We start from the raw sequence: 17,635 nt of genomic DNA, 5'->3' as shown, positions 1-17,635 counted from the left end.
TCCGATTTAAGTATTTATGAAGGGGATGCAATTTCTCTGATGTTTATATCCTAAGCAGAGTAAATTTAGGTTGCCATAAAATTTGTAATACTAGTCGGAAATGTCAGAGACCTTATAAAATATACAAATAAATGGCCAGCATGGTGAAGTGAGTTGGTTTTGCCATATACAATATATGTTCGGATTGTGGCACGATCGGTCGTTTGCTTCGAAATACATACATACATCCTAGACTTGTGAATTTTTTTTCAATAATAATTTTCTTGAGTTTTGAGAACTGGAAAATGTCTAGGAAGCAGTTTCTGACTTTGCAAAACTATGCCCAAAAATACAATTTTCAATTGTTTTCAAAGATTTCAAAGTATAACACCAGTAATTCGAGCTAATAAGACAGCAAACTGCCTTGAGGCCAAGTTTTCTTACGCGCTCCATATCTATTCAAAAGTATTTGAGGCTTAACATCGTAAAGGCCAAACAATCAAGCAAGAAGTGTTGAGATGTTTCCACCTCGTCTTCTTCCATACTACATCTGCAACTGGCATCCGGTAAGATTCTCAACCTTACAGCATAGACGTTGATAGAGCAATGCCCTGTTGGAACATCCATAACTAGGAAGATGCTGAGCTTACTGAGGGAAAATATCTATTGTGGTCAATGTTGGACCAAAAAAATCTTTACACAATGCTGCAGCCATTTTTAGCCCACCCACGCCAAAATCCCGCCAATCCTTGCTATGAAATAGTACAACACTCGAGGATAGGGGAGCACCGACCCGTCCCATTCTACTGAGAGCAGACCTAAGCTACCCTTATTGTCAGCTAAGCTTTACAATTGCCTCTTATTTTGCTTTCGCCTTGAACTCATACTAGTTTTATGACAAAATGACTTGATGCAATTGATGTCGAGGTTAGGGGTTCCTTAGGCAGTACTGAAGGCACAGTTAGTGAGTTCAAAGTCCATCAGCCTCTTCTTCTTCTTACTAAAAGCTCTGAAGAGATTGATGAACTGGAACAATAGAATGAGGAAGTGCATACTGCCCCGAATACTATCATATATGGCTTGAGTAAGCTATTAAGGTTAAGGAGTTCGCTGTTGGGGCATTCCTTGATATTGAGGGAGCTTTCAATACTGTCCTGCCGGAAACAGTCGTTGTTGCTCTGGACGGTCTTCTGGTTAAATCAAATCTCAAACACCTTATTACCAGTTTTCTGTGCGGCAGAGTGATTGAAATTGAATTAGTAGGAAACCCTACGAGGTGGAGTTCTCTCTCCTCTTTTATGGAACCTGGTCGTTAACGATGTGTTTAAAAATTTAATGATCCTGACTGCCGGATGATTGCAAATGCAAACGGTAAAGCACTTATGGTTAAAGGAAAGTTCCTGAGTACCGTGTACGAGTTGACGTAGGAGTATCTCAGGACGTAACAAATTGGGTAGTCGGAAGTAGTCTCGCCATCAATCCAAGTAAAACCAATATGATTTTATTTACTAAAAGATATAAGGCCACGGTGGCCCCCCGAATGGGATACATCCGTTTCCAGCCCGCGGATACGATGAAATATCTAGGGCTCTTCCTGGATAGGAAGCTTTCATGAAAGCCGAATATCGAAGAGAGAGCAAAAAAGGAATCGATTACCCTATACTACTGTAGTGGAGCCATTGGAAAGTGGTCCTCTGACTCTATGATACCATAGTCAAGCCCATTATATTCTATGGAGTCTTTATGTGGTGGAGGGCTCTAGAAAAGACCGCTCTTGCAAAGAAACTCGAAAGCGTTCAACGGGCGGCGTTCATCAGCATGTGTGGTGCTCTAAAGTCTATTCTAAACATGGCACATTACGCCATCTTGCACATTGTGTCCTTAGATATCGTCGGTAGGTATATGACGGAAAAAGTTGCCATCAGACAATCTGGGGTTTTAAAAGAACACGTATTTGACACTCTCATATACCGATGAGGGAGATGTGAATGGGCAGAAGTCGTTAGAGGAGAGGGGCAGTGAGCTTCTTTACGGATGTGTCAAAGGTTGGGGAAGGTTGGTGGAGGAGTTTACTGTCAGGAGCTTTCAATCTATAAATATTTGTTCCAAAATATTTAAATGAAGAAAAAATTACAACATTTCTAGATGTTCGTAAAAAAGTAATTTTAGCATAATAATCCTTCCCCAGCCAATTATTATGCAATTATTTGCCTGCAACGAGCTGCATCTCTTTTCTTTCAGAATTATTTTTCACAATTCTATTGCTGCAAAACAAAAAACCTGCTTAAATACAAATATTGCACAATTGCAAGGACATTCAAGAAGCACATTTGTCTTGCTTTTGTCTATCCGCTGGTCAGCTAGACGCCTAGCCAAAAAATGTCGAATATATTTTAGCAAAGAAATATGCCATTTAAGCGGCAAAAACAACGGTCTCGCTTGTACATATAAATACAAAATAAACAAGAACGCAGAATGGCCAGAAAATGCAAAACAAAAACGCTAGTAAGCCAAGTCAAGAAAATTGTGTAGGGAAAAAGTTTTCTGCAGCTGCTGCCAATAGCTATTATGGTCATATTTCAACAGTGCTCGTACATCTGACAAAATTCTACAGCACTTTAACAAATTTTTATTACTTTTTGTCTGCTCGTTGTTTAAGGCTTTCGGCCCTTTTTATCCTTATGATGATGTGCAATAATTCAGACGCCGAAATATTATAAGGACACCAGCACAGAGGCTACGGACGAGACAACGGTCTGCAGTCTGAGCCCGAGCTTCGACATTGGCATTGACATTTTAGCTCACTAAAGCAACAGCAGCGGATACAAAAAATCATAGAGAAAAGATAAACAGAGAAGGCGCACTATTTAAGTGCTGCAATGGCGTTCAGTAGAAAAAATCACTAAAGAAAATGAAGCAACTCATAGAAAAGGCTGCTTGGCTCTGATTCAGCAAATAACTGCGAAAAATAATTTAAGCTTAAAATATTTGAAATAATAAGGTCATTTCTGCGAATTTACGATGCCTATTAAATTGAAACATATATGCTAATGGCTTGAGCAACAAATCAGCCACATTTTTTGTTTTAATTTTTTTTTTTTTTGCCAAAAGAGTAGCTAACATATCAAATTGCAACAATAAATTTGAGTGTAATGTGTCGCACACATTTTCGCCGTTTAATAAACCACGCGTCCTCGTACGCAGTTAGCGTATATTAGCGTGTCATTATGCTAATGCCACGCAATTTGCGTTGCTCATACGCCACGTAGCACGCATAAACAAGAGGGCGAGCTGGTTTAGATATTTTGCGGCTCTTTTGAGTTGACAATTTTGGCTGCGAAGTAGACGCTGCTCACTGCACTGACATGCTGGATTTACTGTTGCTGTAGTTGTTGTTTTTGTCGCATAATTTCCAGCATGTTTGTAGCATTCAAGCAATTGAATTTCCGGTTTTTGAAAAGATATGTAAATTGTTGAAATAAAATGAGAGAAATTACTCAGTGCATACGTGACACATTGGCGTAGAAGTCGAAAGGGACAGAAATTATAAAAACAATAACAATAAGTGTTTTTCATTTCAGCATATTTTTGGGTATACGCTAACTAAAAGTATCTAGTATGTTGGTTAGCGTAAACCGAAAAGTATATGGTATGTTGGTTACCTATATCCAAAAGTATATAAAAATTAAAAGCACTTGCTATTATTGTTTTCATTGTTGTTGTTAATAGCATTATATTCACAAGCCTGCATATATGTATATCTACAAGCTTGATGAGCTGTATCGCCTACAGCACTCTGCTTGCCACACAATATTACCGTTGCGTGTTCGCTGTCACACACACGCATTTTAATCTTCAAAAAAGACTTAAATTTTTCCTCCTAAAGCTTAGTCATTCCTTCTGTTCTCAATAACCTGTCTCCCTTTGACATTTTCATACTTCAACAGTCACATTTTCATATACCTTCTCGAATATATACATACATACATACATACATACACGTATACACTTTTTACAACACATCTACCTTCAATTCAATTACGGAAATATGCCACAAATTTGAATTTTATATAACTTCCCTCTTGTAAAAAATATTATGTTGCCTGACTTTTGATACTTTACTGAGTCTGCGTTTGTGTGTGTGTTCTTTTTTTGGGGTTTATTGCTGTGTTATACCGCATATTTTGGCTTGGCACACTTAATCAAGTGATTTGCATGAATTATTGAGCTCATGAAATACTCCACTTTAATTATCCTTAAACCGTGTATTATAAATTATTTACACCGAATGGAATATTTATGCGGTTTTAAGTGCTGAGGGCGAGAGAAAAGCATATTTTTAGTCTATATGTCAGAAAAAAGGAATAATTGGCAGAAAATGTTTGCAGCTAACATTTGTGGTATGCGATATTATGTATTGAAATCGTTGAGTAAATCTGAAATATGAAAATTATATGAATGACTGCTGTCGAAAAAAGAGTAAAATCGCTTTAAATAGTGGATAGTCGAAAAAGTCTTTTCGTATTTCTAATCAAACTTTAACTAATTTTTTTATATTTATAATCAACTTTGATGAAGCAAATTTCGGTCGACCACAATCTAGAGACACTTTTTCATCAGTTAAAACTTTTCTCTATGCGAACTGCGACAACTAATTTTCACTGGCCTCTCTTGAACCAAACCTTACTCTATCAAGGGAGTTCTGCATTCACTGAAACAAATGGTAGTCGGATGGTGCAAGGTTAGAGCTATATGGTGGACGCATCAAAACTTCCCAGCCGAGTTCTCCCAGTTTGTGGCGAGCCATCAAAGATGTGTGTGGTCAAGCTTTGTGCTGATGGAAGATGAAGCCGTTTCTGTTGATCAGTTCTGTCTCCTGTTGCCATTTGCTTCAGAATGGTTCGATTTCATTTCATTTCAGCAAAGAATCAGTTAATCATTAGAGTTTTCACAGACAATTCATGTGGTGCCCAAACGTCGAACTTCTTTTTGGAGCCACTTTTTTTAAATGGTTCAAAACTGATGACTGTTAAGTTCCTTAGCGATATCATGGCTGCTTATGTGACTGTCTGGGTCAACTTTTTCCATAATTTCATCGACTTTTTCAACGATAGGTTGATCAGAGCGAGGCGCATCTTTTACACCGAAATTTCCTGAATGGAAGCGAGCGAACCATTGTTGTGCTACACGAACTGATGCAGCATCGTCTCCGCAAACTTCAAAAATTTGATTGATGACTTGCATAGCATTCTTCTTATTTTATACCAAAATTCCAAAATATAGCGAGTTTCTTCATTATTTTCATTCATTTCTGAACAACTGTAACTTTTTTCAACTTCCACGAATATATTTATTTTTTTTTTTTGGTTATATGAAGCTTAAAATCTCACCTTTCCAACATTACATGGTATGACACAATGTGATTGGTAGCACTGGAGATATACGGAGGCAACGACATCTATTGACAAAATACGAAAAGACTTTTGCGACTACCCAATATATCCCTCAATCGAACAAATTTCGAAATACTTTAAGCGAATTTATTAGTCTATCAATAAGCTTAAGTACAATGAAAGCTATACTCAGAGTGTTTAACTCAGCTCCCAAACGTTTGTCGAAATACAAAATTTAATCAGCAAATTTTTACTTAATAAATTACGAAAATTAATACTTAAGCGATGAAACACATAAGCAAGCAGAGATAAGCAAAGGTACTTTACTTTCAAGTATAATATTAGGCTGATAGACCTACACTGTTGCAGCGGCATGTCTAGTCACGTTGATGAAAACACACACACACATACGAAAGGATTAGGGATATGTGAAGGACAAATGGCAGTATAAAGCAAATGAGCTAAGGTAATACACTGAGTCTATGCTAAAGCCCAATTCCAATTAAGAAATAACTAATTTACCTGTGAAACGCATAAAATGAAATATGCTGCGCCGGAGCGTGTATAACTCATATCAAAGATGCATAAATATACGGTTAAGTGTATGGATGTTGTGGCAAGATATTATGAGCTTGCTATTTATGAGACATACATACAAATATGTCTGTGCTTGGATGGCAATATGTTAATGAAATTAAAATCGCTAGCATTACAACTTAGCTAAACTGCACTCACAGCTCTGTAAATGTGTACCAACACATGTTAATATACATATATGTATGTTTCTCATGTGTGTAAAAAAGAACGCAGACAACCAAATGACAGCGAACTTGAGATGATTGAAGCGAAGTTTGTGTTTATGATGGCACAAAAGCATAAACAAAGGGACTTTTAGGTACAGACGACAACAACAAAGGTAATAAGTTGTAACTTTCGACAGTCTCAGCTGGCGTGTATATACATAGGTACGTGGGCAAATGCGTATGAGTGTGTGTGCATTATTGTAAATTTCTCAGTCTCATATGGGCCTTTGGCATTAATATTCAACATAAAACACTGCAATGCGCCAGCAAGTGCCACACACCACACCCCGCTCGTTTGCTCACTTACCACTCGCATCTTTGGGCTTCGCTAGTTTGTGCTGGCTGTGAAGAAAGGTCTGGCAAAAATCACATATTTATGAGTAACGCTCACAGTGAGCCGACAAATGGCGGAAATTTTTATTCTTTTTTGGCGTTCTCAAGTGAAAATATATCCAAGTCTGGTGCCTTTCATGCAGCCGCATGGCCAGCAAACACGCACACAAGCAGTTACCGTTATTCGATAGTCTGAAGTGAGCGTATTTAACAATAAATATGGCAAATGCACACACGAGCTGGCAGGACTTGTCCCAAAAAGTAAGTATTGTGAAGACGTTTGTAGAAGAAAGGCACATATATTGATGTAGTGTGGAGGTATATGTGTATAGTTAGTTACCTATGTATATATATGTGTGTATTGTATTCATTGCGCTTGCACACAATGTGATTATGTGAAGCAGAAAGCATTGAGTGTGAAAAGTTTCTTTTGCTTGGACTTTCTTTTAGTTTTGCAGTGGTATGTCTGTAGATGTAAGTTTGTGCGTGGTAGCGGTCTTAAAGTCTCTAGTTAACGCACTTTTGAAAAAGGAGAAATACAATTTTTTTGCACGCATGTATGCTTTCTCAAATCCAACGTTTTCATTGTTGGCTTAAAAAAAATATATATGTGTGTATGTATATATATAGAGGTGGATCTGTAGAAATATTGGAAGATTCTTTAAAAATAATCTTTGTAAATTTAGTGAAGATAACTCGTTAGTCAAAGTTTTTCATACAAGATTTATCGGTTTTGAAAAATGAGCAGTTTTTAGGGAGTAAAAGACTTGTGAGAAATTTCAGATTGATATTAAAAATTTTACTTCAGAAAATAAGGAGACACGCCATCGAAAAAAATGAGTATAGGAAACTGTTAAATTCTTCACATGGGTTTCGAACTCAGCAGCGATGACTCAACAAGTCTGAGTATCGACGATAATTAAGCGTCCACAACCCCCTTCGGGCTTGTACCGACGGAGAACCTACACACGAGAAGAAGGCAACAAAGCGACGAGAGAACAATACAGCGACCAGCATAAAATTACGATAAACCTTAGAAAAGTGCTCGTCAAAATTGAGGCCAGTATAATCCCGATTATAGTGTACGGGAAAGCCAAAACGGATCAGTTTGGCTGGTGAGGGCAGTATTCTGTCAGCTCAGTAGATAAGAGTGACATCTTACCGAAATGGCTGGCAGGCTAATACTGTTCCCATTTCCGTCTCGTTAAGAACCTGGCAGGTATGGAGTACATTCAGTGCACATCGCCATAATTTGTTTGGTCGTACAAGTTCAGTCCGAACCTGGCTCTGAACATAAGCTTCCGTAACGACTTGTTTTAACCCTTGGGTAGCCTCTCTATAGATAACCACGGGGCTGCTGCAATGCAGGGATGGCGGCTTGAAGCAGAGACTAAGTAGAAAAAATCGATACACCGCAACAACAACAAAAAACAGAAAGAACAACAAAACACGAATGGCGAGGAATACGGGATGGTCTTCCGGAGAAACAGTAGAATACCTTCATACCTACTGCCACACCAAAACAACCAGACAAAACTGGAGGAAAGACAGCCAAAAGAGAAACTGCGGCCCCATAAGTATCACCAGCAAAATAAGGAGAAGGGAAAGCACCCCACCTGCCACTAAAGAAGGATCTCCGAACTCGTCGATGAGACGAGCAGAAGAGGAATCTCTAGAAAAGTGCTAGGGTATCGTGCAAAAAATGAAGATGAAGATGGCAAAACAAGAGAACGTCATCATAGACGTCACGCGTGGAACGGCACAGCTAGACGAACTCTCCGACGTCAACAAGAGATACCGCAGAAACTGGCTCACTACAGAAAATGGGAAAGGGCGGAGACATCTCAGACACGACCGCCCAAGTCAATAACCTCGAAACAGCGTGCGACAAACCCTGTAAAGCCTCGAGAAACAGTGCGACCATGAAATGAAAATGACGGCCAGTGACAAAAAACATTGTGTAAAAAAGCAAGGAAGACCCACGCAAGCGATATACTCGTATATGGAGAAAGCACCTAAAAACTCAAAAGAGGGGCAACAAGTTAGGAAGATGGTTACAAGTCAGAGAGCAAATTATAAACCCAAACACACAAATGATGCCTGGAAATCTTGAAACCATTTCAAAGCCTATCCGAACCCAGCCAAGTAATCTATGGTAGATAACCAGTGTTACACTAAATGGCTTGGGAAAAGTAAAAGGAACAAGCTTATCAAAGATTGTTAATTCAAAGAAGTAAAAATTTATAACTTTTAAGGTCTACAATGAAAGAGAGAGAGAACTAAAGCTTATGACTTTTTTAATGAAAACAGATTTTTACCCGTTATTTATAAGATAAAATTCGAAAACAAACCGACACCTTTAAAGCTCAGCTAAAAATTTTTCCTTACAAGGATATTTTTTCCATGTATTTTATCACATAAATTTGAAAAGTCTTTAGTATCCATGTAGCATGCTACTAATTCACTTTAAAGTTTTATAAACTTCCATGCACTTCCATTTGCCGCAGTTCAATTTAAATTACTAAAATACTTTGATTTAGAAATTCCTTTAAAGTTACTGCGACGTCTTAAAAAGTTCGCAACTTAAACATCGACATATCTTTATTGCGCTCACCACACTCGCTACTGGTTGCTGTGCGCTTGCAACGAATCACCGTGGTCTTGGTGACTTTCACCACTTTCTCGTGTTGCTATTGAACTTGTAGGTCGCCTTGAAAGTTTTCCGGTTAGTTAGCGATTTGCCTTCATGTCTCTTTTCGCATTTTTTCTTAATATCAAACTATTTTGCCACTTGCAACCCCAAACGAGCACCAATCTTGCCGCCGCATAACATACATACATTATATGGTTTCTCGAGCGCAAAAAGAGTAATCTCTGACAATGTCATTGCTGCGGTGCCGCATTGGTTGCTGCAAACTTTTGCAGAATCTATGCCAACGTATTGCGACGCATTGGTGCTATTTTGTGGCAGCAACTTTAGCTTCGCGCCAAATGCGTGCCAAACTGGCTTTGATAAATTAAGTTGGTAATTAAGTAGATAAATTTGGTTGAGCGGCTGGATTGAGTTGCACTGCGCTGCAGTCTGGCAGCCAGTCAAAAGGAGGAAGTATAAAATCTAAATGCATTGCGGTTTTTGGGAGAAAAGTTGAGCGAAAACTGCATTAATTTTTTTTTGTATCCAAAAATTTATTACTGCATTAAAGCGTAATTTAATTGAAGTCGAATAGTCATATAGACAGATATTATGAGTAATTGCGGTAGCAGTATAGTATTGGTCAAAGAAGTATTTTCGTATTTAAATATTAAATTAGTTATGTTCTAACGAAATCTATCTCTCCTCCTCTTCTACTACATTTTTTTATCTTTTCTATCTCTAACTCACTATAACAGTATCACTCTCCGCCTTTATCTCTCACTTTGTCTACATAGTATACATTAATATCTGTGTATCTTTCTCTCTATCTAAAATCTAACGAGATTTTTCCCTGCTGCTTTCCAACTATCTCTCTATATCTATCTTTCTCTAACTTACTCTCTCGCTATCTGCTGTCTCCTCTATATATCACTCGTTCTGTCTATCTCTCTTTCTTTCTCCCTCTCTCTCTCTCTGTAGGTCTATATTACGATCTTTTTCTCTATTTCTCGATCTATCTTCTTCTCTCAGCGAAAATATTTAATTTATTTAAATCACATATTTGCGTTTGTTTATCTCATACTCTTGTTTTTACACTGAGACCAAAGCCAGTGTGAAATACTGGAAATGATTTATTGCCACTTTTTACAGTTCTTTTTATCAGCGTATAATTTCCAGAACAAATATTAATAAAATGACTAACAGAATTTGTCGAGGAAAAACTATAAATTTGTTGAATTTTTAATATAAAAATCATACTCCACAAGCCTATATTTATTTTTTATTTCCAATCGTAGAAATTAAAAACGAATCTAAAATGCGCAGCCGACAAACAATGATTGAGTGCAAGTTGGCGCCAATAACAAAAACAAGATTTCAGCCAAACGTGCATTGAAAAAAAATTAAAAATAATTGAATAGAAATTCAGCGTTTTTAACTCTTTCGTGTCAGTGTCATGTCAGTGATGGCGCAAAATTCAATATTTATACATAAAACGTGCGTTAAGAGACAGTTAGGCACACATACACACTCACGCAGCACTCCAAAAGCAAATACGCCGCGCATAAAAAGTGTGGATACTGGGAATATCCGGCGTAAATATAAACTGTGCATACCTGATACTCATAGCAGCAATATTTGACGCATTAAAAATGTATATATCTATAGTAGTGTACTTGTGGATGTGTATGTACCACGTGCTGTTGACAAAAAATCGCATTGAAATCAGCGCGACTACGAAAATAAATAAATAAACTTCGTCAATTCGAGCATCATTCATTTCCTGTTGACAAACACTTCCAAAGTATGAACAGGCAACTTGCCTGCGCTTGTGTGTGTGTACATGCGCGCATATTTGTACACATACACAATGCATTTATGAGCAATTTATTGTTGTTGGAAAATGATAAATCACATTGAAAGTTGAGTGTTTCAGCTGGGTGCGGGATAAAGGATGGCATATGAAGTGGAAAAACTTGCTACTTACAAACACACACATACTTATTTATATATTCAAACAAACATTACTACACACATACATGCGTATGCTTGTAAGCATTACTTGTAGCACTTGCGTACGGGATTTTCTTGTCACTGTGGCTGAGATTTCATATTAAAACGATTCGATGTATCGGCAGTCAGATCGAGGACAGAGGAAGCTAAGTGCTGAAAGCGTATTTACTGAGGATACTGTCAGGCAGGAGATGGCTGCAGGAGCATTTATTAAAATTTTTTGTTGCCTTTGGCATTATTGGTAATTCAATGCGTCAAAATGTGCTTATCAGTTGTCAGCGTACAGATATGTGTATATATATTCACATATGCTATTGTCATTAACGACAGCGTAAGCTATATGTCTTACGAAAGTTTCCGCACTTACATACTCTTATTTTTTCATATTCTCATTTTCCATGAAATTAATGAACTTTATTTGGCGGAAGCGTAGTTTGGGTAAAGATGTACAGTGAAAGTAATGGAGCGAACCATTGGTGAAAGCAGAAGAAAAATAAAGAAATTATATTCATTAGGATTTACTTAATTCTCTTACTTAATATCATTATCGGAACCAGAATTTCTTACTAGATCGGTTTCTATATTCATGAGATTTGTATGGGAATATATTTGTTACTTCGTAAATTCTTCTGAATTCGAGTCAAAATCTTAGATTTTTTGGGTTTGACGTCTTAAAAACATAGTCCCTCACCATCCCTTCTCCCCAATGGATGCGTCTCTGCTTGATCTGCCTTGTGCTAAGCTTTAGGTTTTCGACATCTATGGAGGCTGCGGGTGGTATTTTCTTGTTATATATCTCTTGACATGATAATCAGATCATATGGTGTGATATGGTGATATTGTATCATGTGATCTGATAATATCTGATCTGTTATCTGTGATGTGATGTGATCTTAAAGCACCTGATCTAGTATTATGTGATGTCAACATGTCATCTGATAACATCTATCGTATGATATAATAGTGTTCGAAGTGATCTGCTGTCATTTGATCTGATATTGTATGAAGTGATCTGATAATCTCTGGTCTGGTATCATTTGACATGATATTGGATAAAGTCAACTGATAGCATTTCATCTGGTATCATATGTTGTGATATTGCACCATATGAAGTGATCATACCATTTGGTATTTGGAAGATATCTGATGAGAAGTTGATGATATTGTATGTGAGCTGTTAACATATGCTATCATGTGATGAAATATTATTTTAAGTAGTCTAGAAACAACTGATGTGAAGAGTTCCGATTTGGTATCATTCATATGAGATTGCACGAAGTGATCTAACAACTCAATTTCAAATTATCTTGTGATCCGATAACCACTAATATTATATCATGTGATGTAATATTACTTGAAGCTTACAACATATGATCTCTAACACTTGGCATCTTATGAATTGATATTTTATGAAGTAATATGACAACATCAGGTATCATATGATACTCATTTGTATGGTGTGACAGAATTATATGATATCGCATGGTGTGATCTGTGGCAATAAAATGGGAGGTGATATGATTTAATACGATATTTTATGAAGCGAATTGTTGAGATGGGAGCTGATAATGATATCATTAAAATCTACTGATCTCATATCACATGATCGATTTGTCTTCATCTAACAAGCATTTGTGGTTTGATGGTAATATTATATGGAGGGAGTTAATTCAATGTATTTGATATCATTTGATCTTTCATATAATGTAAACATGTGATGTGTTAGATGCGATATGATATTATATGAAGTAATCCCTGCAATGCATTTGACCCAACGTTCCGCAATGTAATGTGATTTCATGAATTGGTTTACTGTGCCATGTAATCTACTACAAAGTGATCTCACATCACATGTTATGATGTGATATAGGTTTAAATAACTGCAGATTATTTGTATAAATAAATTTGATATAAAAGTTGGAATTGATAATTATCTGCATAATTTTATTAAACAGCCACGGCTCTTTCAATCCATTAAGCGCATTTAATCACCTTTTATTGAAAGCAATCACTCTGCCGCACCGCGTGCTTATTTAAATTTCAATTTAATAATTTTATGTCCACTCAGCATGACTGCCGTTTCGAGTGTGCACTGCGCTTACATGCAAGCTTCTCGCGCGGTCTTCTCCATGTTTTATGCAGCATTAATGACATTTCAAGCAGATACTACACGCACTGAGAGCGAGCTCTGCTTTCCTCCCGCTTTGGGCTCATGCATATTAATTATTAAATTCAATCAGCTGTACGAGTATGCATTTCATGAGCGTTGCTGCGTGGAGGTGTTGATTAAAACGTGATTTAATAATGTTGACGCGCTGCCAGCGCTTAAAGTGAAAACTCAATGCACAACTACAACTATTCATGCGTACAACATGCATGGAATATTATTGACGCGGAAAGTTTAATCAAAATTCTACACTGCAGGGAAATTAATGAATTGGTAGCAGGAAGTATATGTAAATATTTTTAATGCAACTGCAAAACATACAAGTATATGAGCTGCGATTTATTAACTCTCAGCTCAAAATCAACATATTTGAATATGTTCATGAGCATGATTTGGGCTCTTCATTTATGTGGACAGTAAATTTGTTGATGGGGATATTTTTATAGAAGAATGCTAAAGCATACACTTAGGCGTGATATAATAGAATAAATAAAAGTTGGTTGAACAATTAAAGCATAAAAAAAGGATATAAAAATGGATCCATTTTATACTAACAATTAATTATATTCATAAATGTTACCGGAGAAGCTCTGTGTGAGTATTCAGAAGCATTCATATCTGTAAAACTTTGATCTCCTGAAGTGGCAGTGTTCGATTGCATATTATCAAAACTCACTGCACTTAACCTTTAATGTATTGCTTCAAATGGCGAACAATTAAAAATGTTGTTTACTTGTTTTAAAAACAAAAGTTACACTAGAATTAACCAAAAAAACATAACCTCAAAACCCTACAACATTTCTATAGAAAAAATGATGCTTACTTTCCATGTGTGTATGTGAGTTTATGTGAAAAAGTGTTGGAAAATTTTTAATTGCTGATATTTCAAACCCCAACCAACAAAAAAAAATCTCAAACTTTTGCATATTGATTACATGTTTGCTACTACGGTCAACTTGGTTATGTAATTACATGTAGATTATAAGTTGAAAAAAATGCTTGATGGCTTAAACTTTTGATGTCATGCAGAAAAATTTAATGAAAAATAGCTGTGTTTAAGCATTTGAGTTTATAGGTATGTAAGTATATTTAAGCTACGTACTACTTCAAACCCTTTGAACTGTAAAGAGTATAGCCCCTTTTATGGGATTAAATTTCAAGCACTGTTTATTTGATGGTAGCTTGGACACCACTTTATTGCGGCAATTAGGTAGGAATATTTTATACGGAGGCAACCGAAATAAACCGTTACCCATATTATTATAGAATTGGCGGACAACAAAAAAATCAATACCGCTGCTACGGAAAGGGGGCGGAAAACAATAACCGGTATACTTAGGCAACTACCAAAAGAGTAATTTGCTACTATTGATGATGTTAAAGTGATTAAAGCAGAGATGAAAAAAGATGCAGTGAAGAGAGGAAAGAGATTACATTAAAAAATTGAATTGTGAAAATTTCCCAAACCGTTACAATTTTAATCCCGAAATAAAATCCCGGGACTTTCGGGACTGACATTGAGCGCTAACTAGAGAAATATCTAATAATTATCTAATAATTAGTGGTGTATTTTTCAAAAACTTAAAATTTCGGAATTAGCTTCGGGATCCCGATAGGTCGGGACTACAGGACTATTTGAATGCCAAATTTAATGCAAGTTTTTTCAGACAAATAATCCCTTATTAAAGAAGTTTTGAAATTTTTTTAGTGTTACTATTTTAAACTGGTGATACTTAAATATTTTCAACTCAAATTTCCTTTAGGGATTGATGATTGATGATATACACTAGTATATTCGAGATTATTATTTTGAGCTTGTGATACAGGTTCTTTTCCAATTGGTAGGAATTGATAAATGATCCCTTAGTAAACAAGTTTTGCTATATCTCCTCAGACAATTATATTAAATTGCTGATACTCGAAATGCCTTTTCGGGATTCTCAAAAATAACCATCACATATTCATAAAGTTGGCTTTTCAAACTTTAAATATTCCCGCTACAAAATTGTTATTCTCAGAAACTTTTTTTTTATTTTTATTGAAAAATTCCAAATTTCAAATCACTATGTTCAATCGCCTAATTGAGATAATCAAACTTTGTCGCAGAAATTTTTAAAGTTTGAAAAGTGAACTTTCTGACTATGAGATGGTTATTTTTGAGAAATGAAAATTAGTTGGTGAAATTTTAGTTTGAATGAAAAAACAAAAATGTGTGGGAACCTAAAAAAAAATAGCGAAACCTTAGAGTTGAGCTACAACGACAGGCTTGAGGGAGGATTTTTTGTTTATCAGTCACTAACATTTAAGGAGAAAATTTGATTTGAAGCACCCTAATGTATAGCATATACAGATACGTTCTATATATCTTGAAATTCGCCGATAAAAACTTCTTTTGAGACACATAATTTTTTCCACAGCTTAAAACATACATACATATCTCTAGACATAAAAGCACTGCTATTTGTAAAATTTATCGAAATCGAGTATAATTTTTCAAAATTTCGGGATTATATAAAAAAATTTCGGGATTGAATATCGTGGTGTAAGTACATGATAACGTTGTCATAAGCAAGTGGTTGTAAAATTTATGAAAATCGAGTAAATTTTCAGAATCCCGAAATTTCGGGATTATATAAAAAAAATTTCGGAATTGAATATCGTGCCGTAAGCATATGATAAGATTGTCATAAGCAAAGTTTCAAAATTGATAAAAATCGAGTAAATTTTTAGAATCCCGAAATTGGTAATTTCGAAATTTCGGGATGGAATATCGTGGTACATATGTATATGTATGTACATGATAAGCTGATCATGAGCAACCATTTACAAAATTTTTCAAAATCGAGTAAATTTTCAGAATCCCGAAATTTCGGGATTGCATACCACGACAGACTTAAATGATTAGAATACAGATAACGTTACCAGTGCTGTTGCATTAACTGTAAACTATAAACTGACAACATAAGCGCCATGAATAATTCATTATTTGTAAAAGTCAACAAGAAATTTCATTTTAAGTTATTGCTACCAACTACCATTGCCAATTTCCCACTTCCACTTTTCACACAAACAAGTTGATTTACTATATTCCCCCGAGCCCCTACTTTATTATTTTATTTTGAGCAACACTCACCTTTTCACCTGCGGTATGATTATCTGACCCGTGTGCTTGCACGCCTCCACGCAGGTTCGGCGCAATTTACGAATTTTCTCCCGCAATTCGGGGCAGTCCCTTGCTTGGCCCACATGTATTAGCATATCACGGAAGAGCGCCACTTGGCTGTTGATCTCCACAATGAGCTGCAATGAAATTGACACGAGCAAAGAACAAGAAGAAGAAGAAATAAATGAGAGGTGGTAAAGCGAATAGGCAAGCATAAAGGAGTATATGGCATATAAATAGTTAAACAAACACAAAATTGAACTCGTAAATTCCAGCATTAGGCCCAACATTAAAGTCATTTAAATATTAATTAAATTGGCTTTTGAAATTGCCCGGACGCTGCTACCTGCTAAATTAGCATTCCAAAGTAGTAGTTTTGCTACCGAAACTACTACCAACTAAAATAAACATAACAACAATAATAATAAAAGCAACAACCACAAGAACGAGCTCGACACAATCGGCTGGCGCACACAAATTGCAAGTGTATTGGTGCAACCACAATGTGCCCCAGAGATTCTGGCTGTGGCCAGGACTCTCGGAATGACAAAAAAGGGTAAATGTCAACAACAGCAACAACAACAACAGCACAACAGAAAGGCCAAACGTTGCAAGTGGCAAAGGGTTAGAGAAATGAGTGCGGCGAGCGGCAAGTGGTGGCAGCACCCAAATGTTAGACGCTTTTGTGGCGGGCTTGTTGTTTCTGTGCCAACCGAGTGGTTTTAATATTTACATTCATTCGTTCATTCGGCCTGCAATTGTTTGCGCTTAAACGACAAAAACTTAATTTCGACCTAGACAAAGAGCAAAATATATATGCTTTGTGTGCGAGTTTCTATGACAATCTCATAGCCCAGTGGGCCGTTTGTGGGCGCGGCTTAGAGAGAGACAGAGAGGAAAAAGCAATATTTGGGTTAAGTCGGCAAATTATTTGCTAATTTAATGCAGAATATATTCCGGCATGTAAATTGAAACTTTTGAGCTGGTACCGTTACGAATTTTGATTAAAATTTGAAATATTAATTTGGGAAATATTACTTTTGACTAATTAATTTGGTCTTGATGTGACGTAGACATCAGTGCTTTTGAATGAATCGCTGAAATTTATCATTTTCTTAGTGTTTGTAGTAAAAAGCTGTTCAGCTTCCATCT

The 17,635-nt window shown here is 36.4% G+C and overlaps 1 protein-coding gene across 1 annotated transcript in view; it reads right to left on the bottom strand.

Annotated features, from left to right (window-relative positions):
• LOC105231266 (uncharacterized) overlaps positions 1–17,635 on the bottom strand; it is a 78,014-nt gene that overhangs the window by 13,809 nt on the left and 46,570 nt on the right. Inside the window, exon 3 of the mRNA XM_049455591.1 lies at positions 16,454–16,620. Within this exon, the coding sequence (XP_049311548.1) occupies positions 16,454–16,620 (167 nt within the window). The remainder of the gene's footprint in view (positions 1–16,453; positions 16,621–17,635) is intronic.

This window comes from Bactrocera dorsalis, chromosome 1 (genome assembly GCF_023373825.1).
Source record: "Bactrocera dorsalis isolate Fly_Bdor chromosome 1, ASM2337382v1, whole genome shotgun sequence".
NCBI lineage: Eukaryota > Metazoa > Arthropoda > Insecta > Diptera > Tephritidae > Bactrocera > Bactrocera dorsalis.
This window is presented reverse-complemented; position numbering and strand designations above follow the sequence as displayed.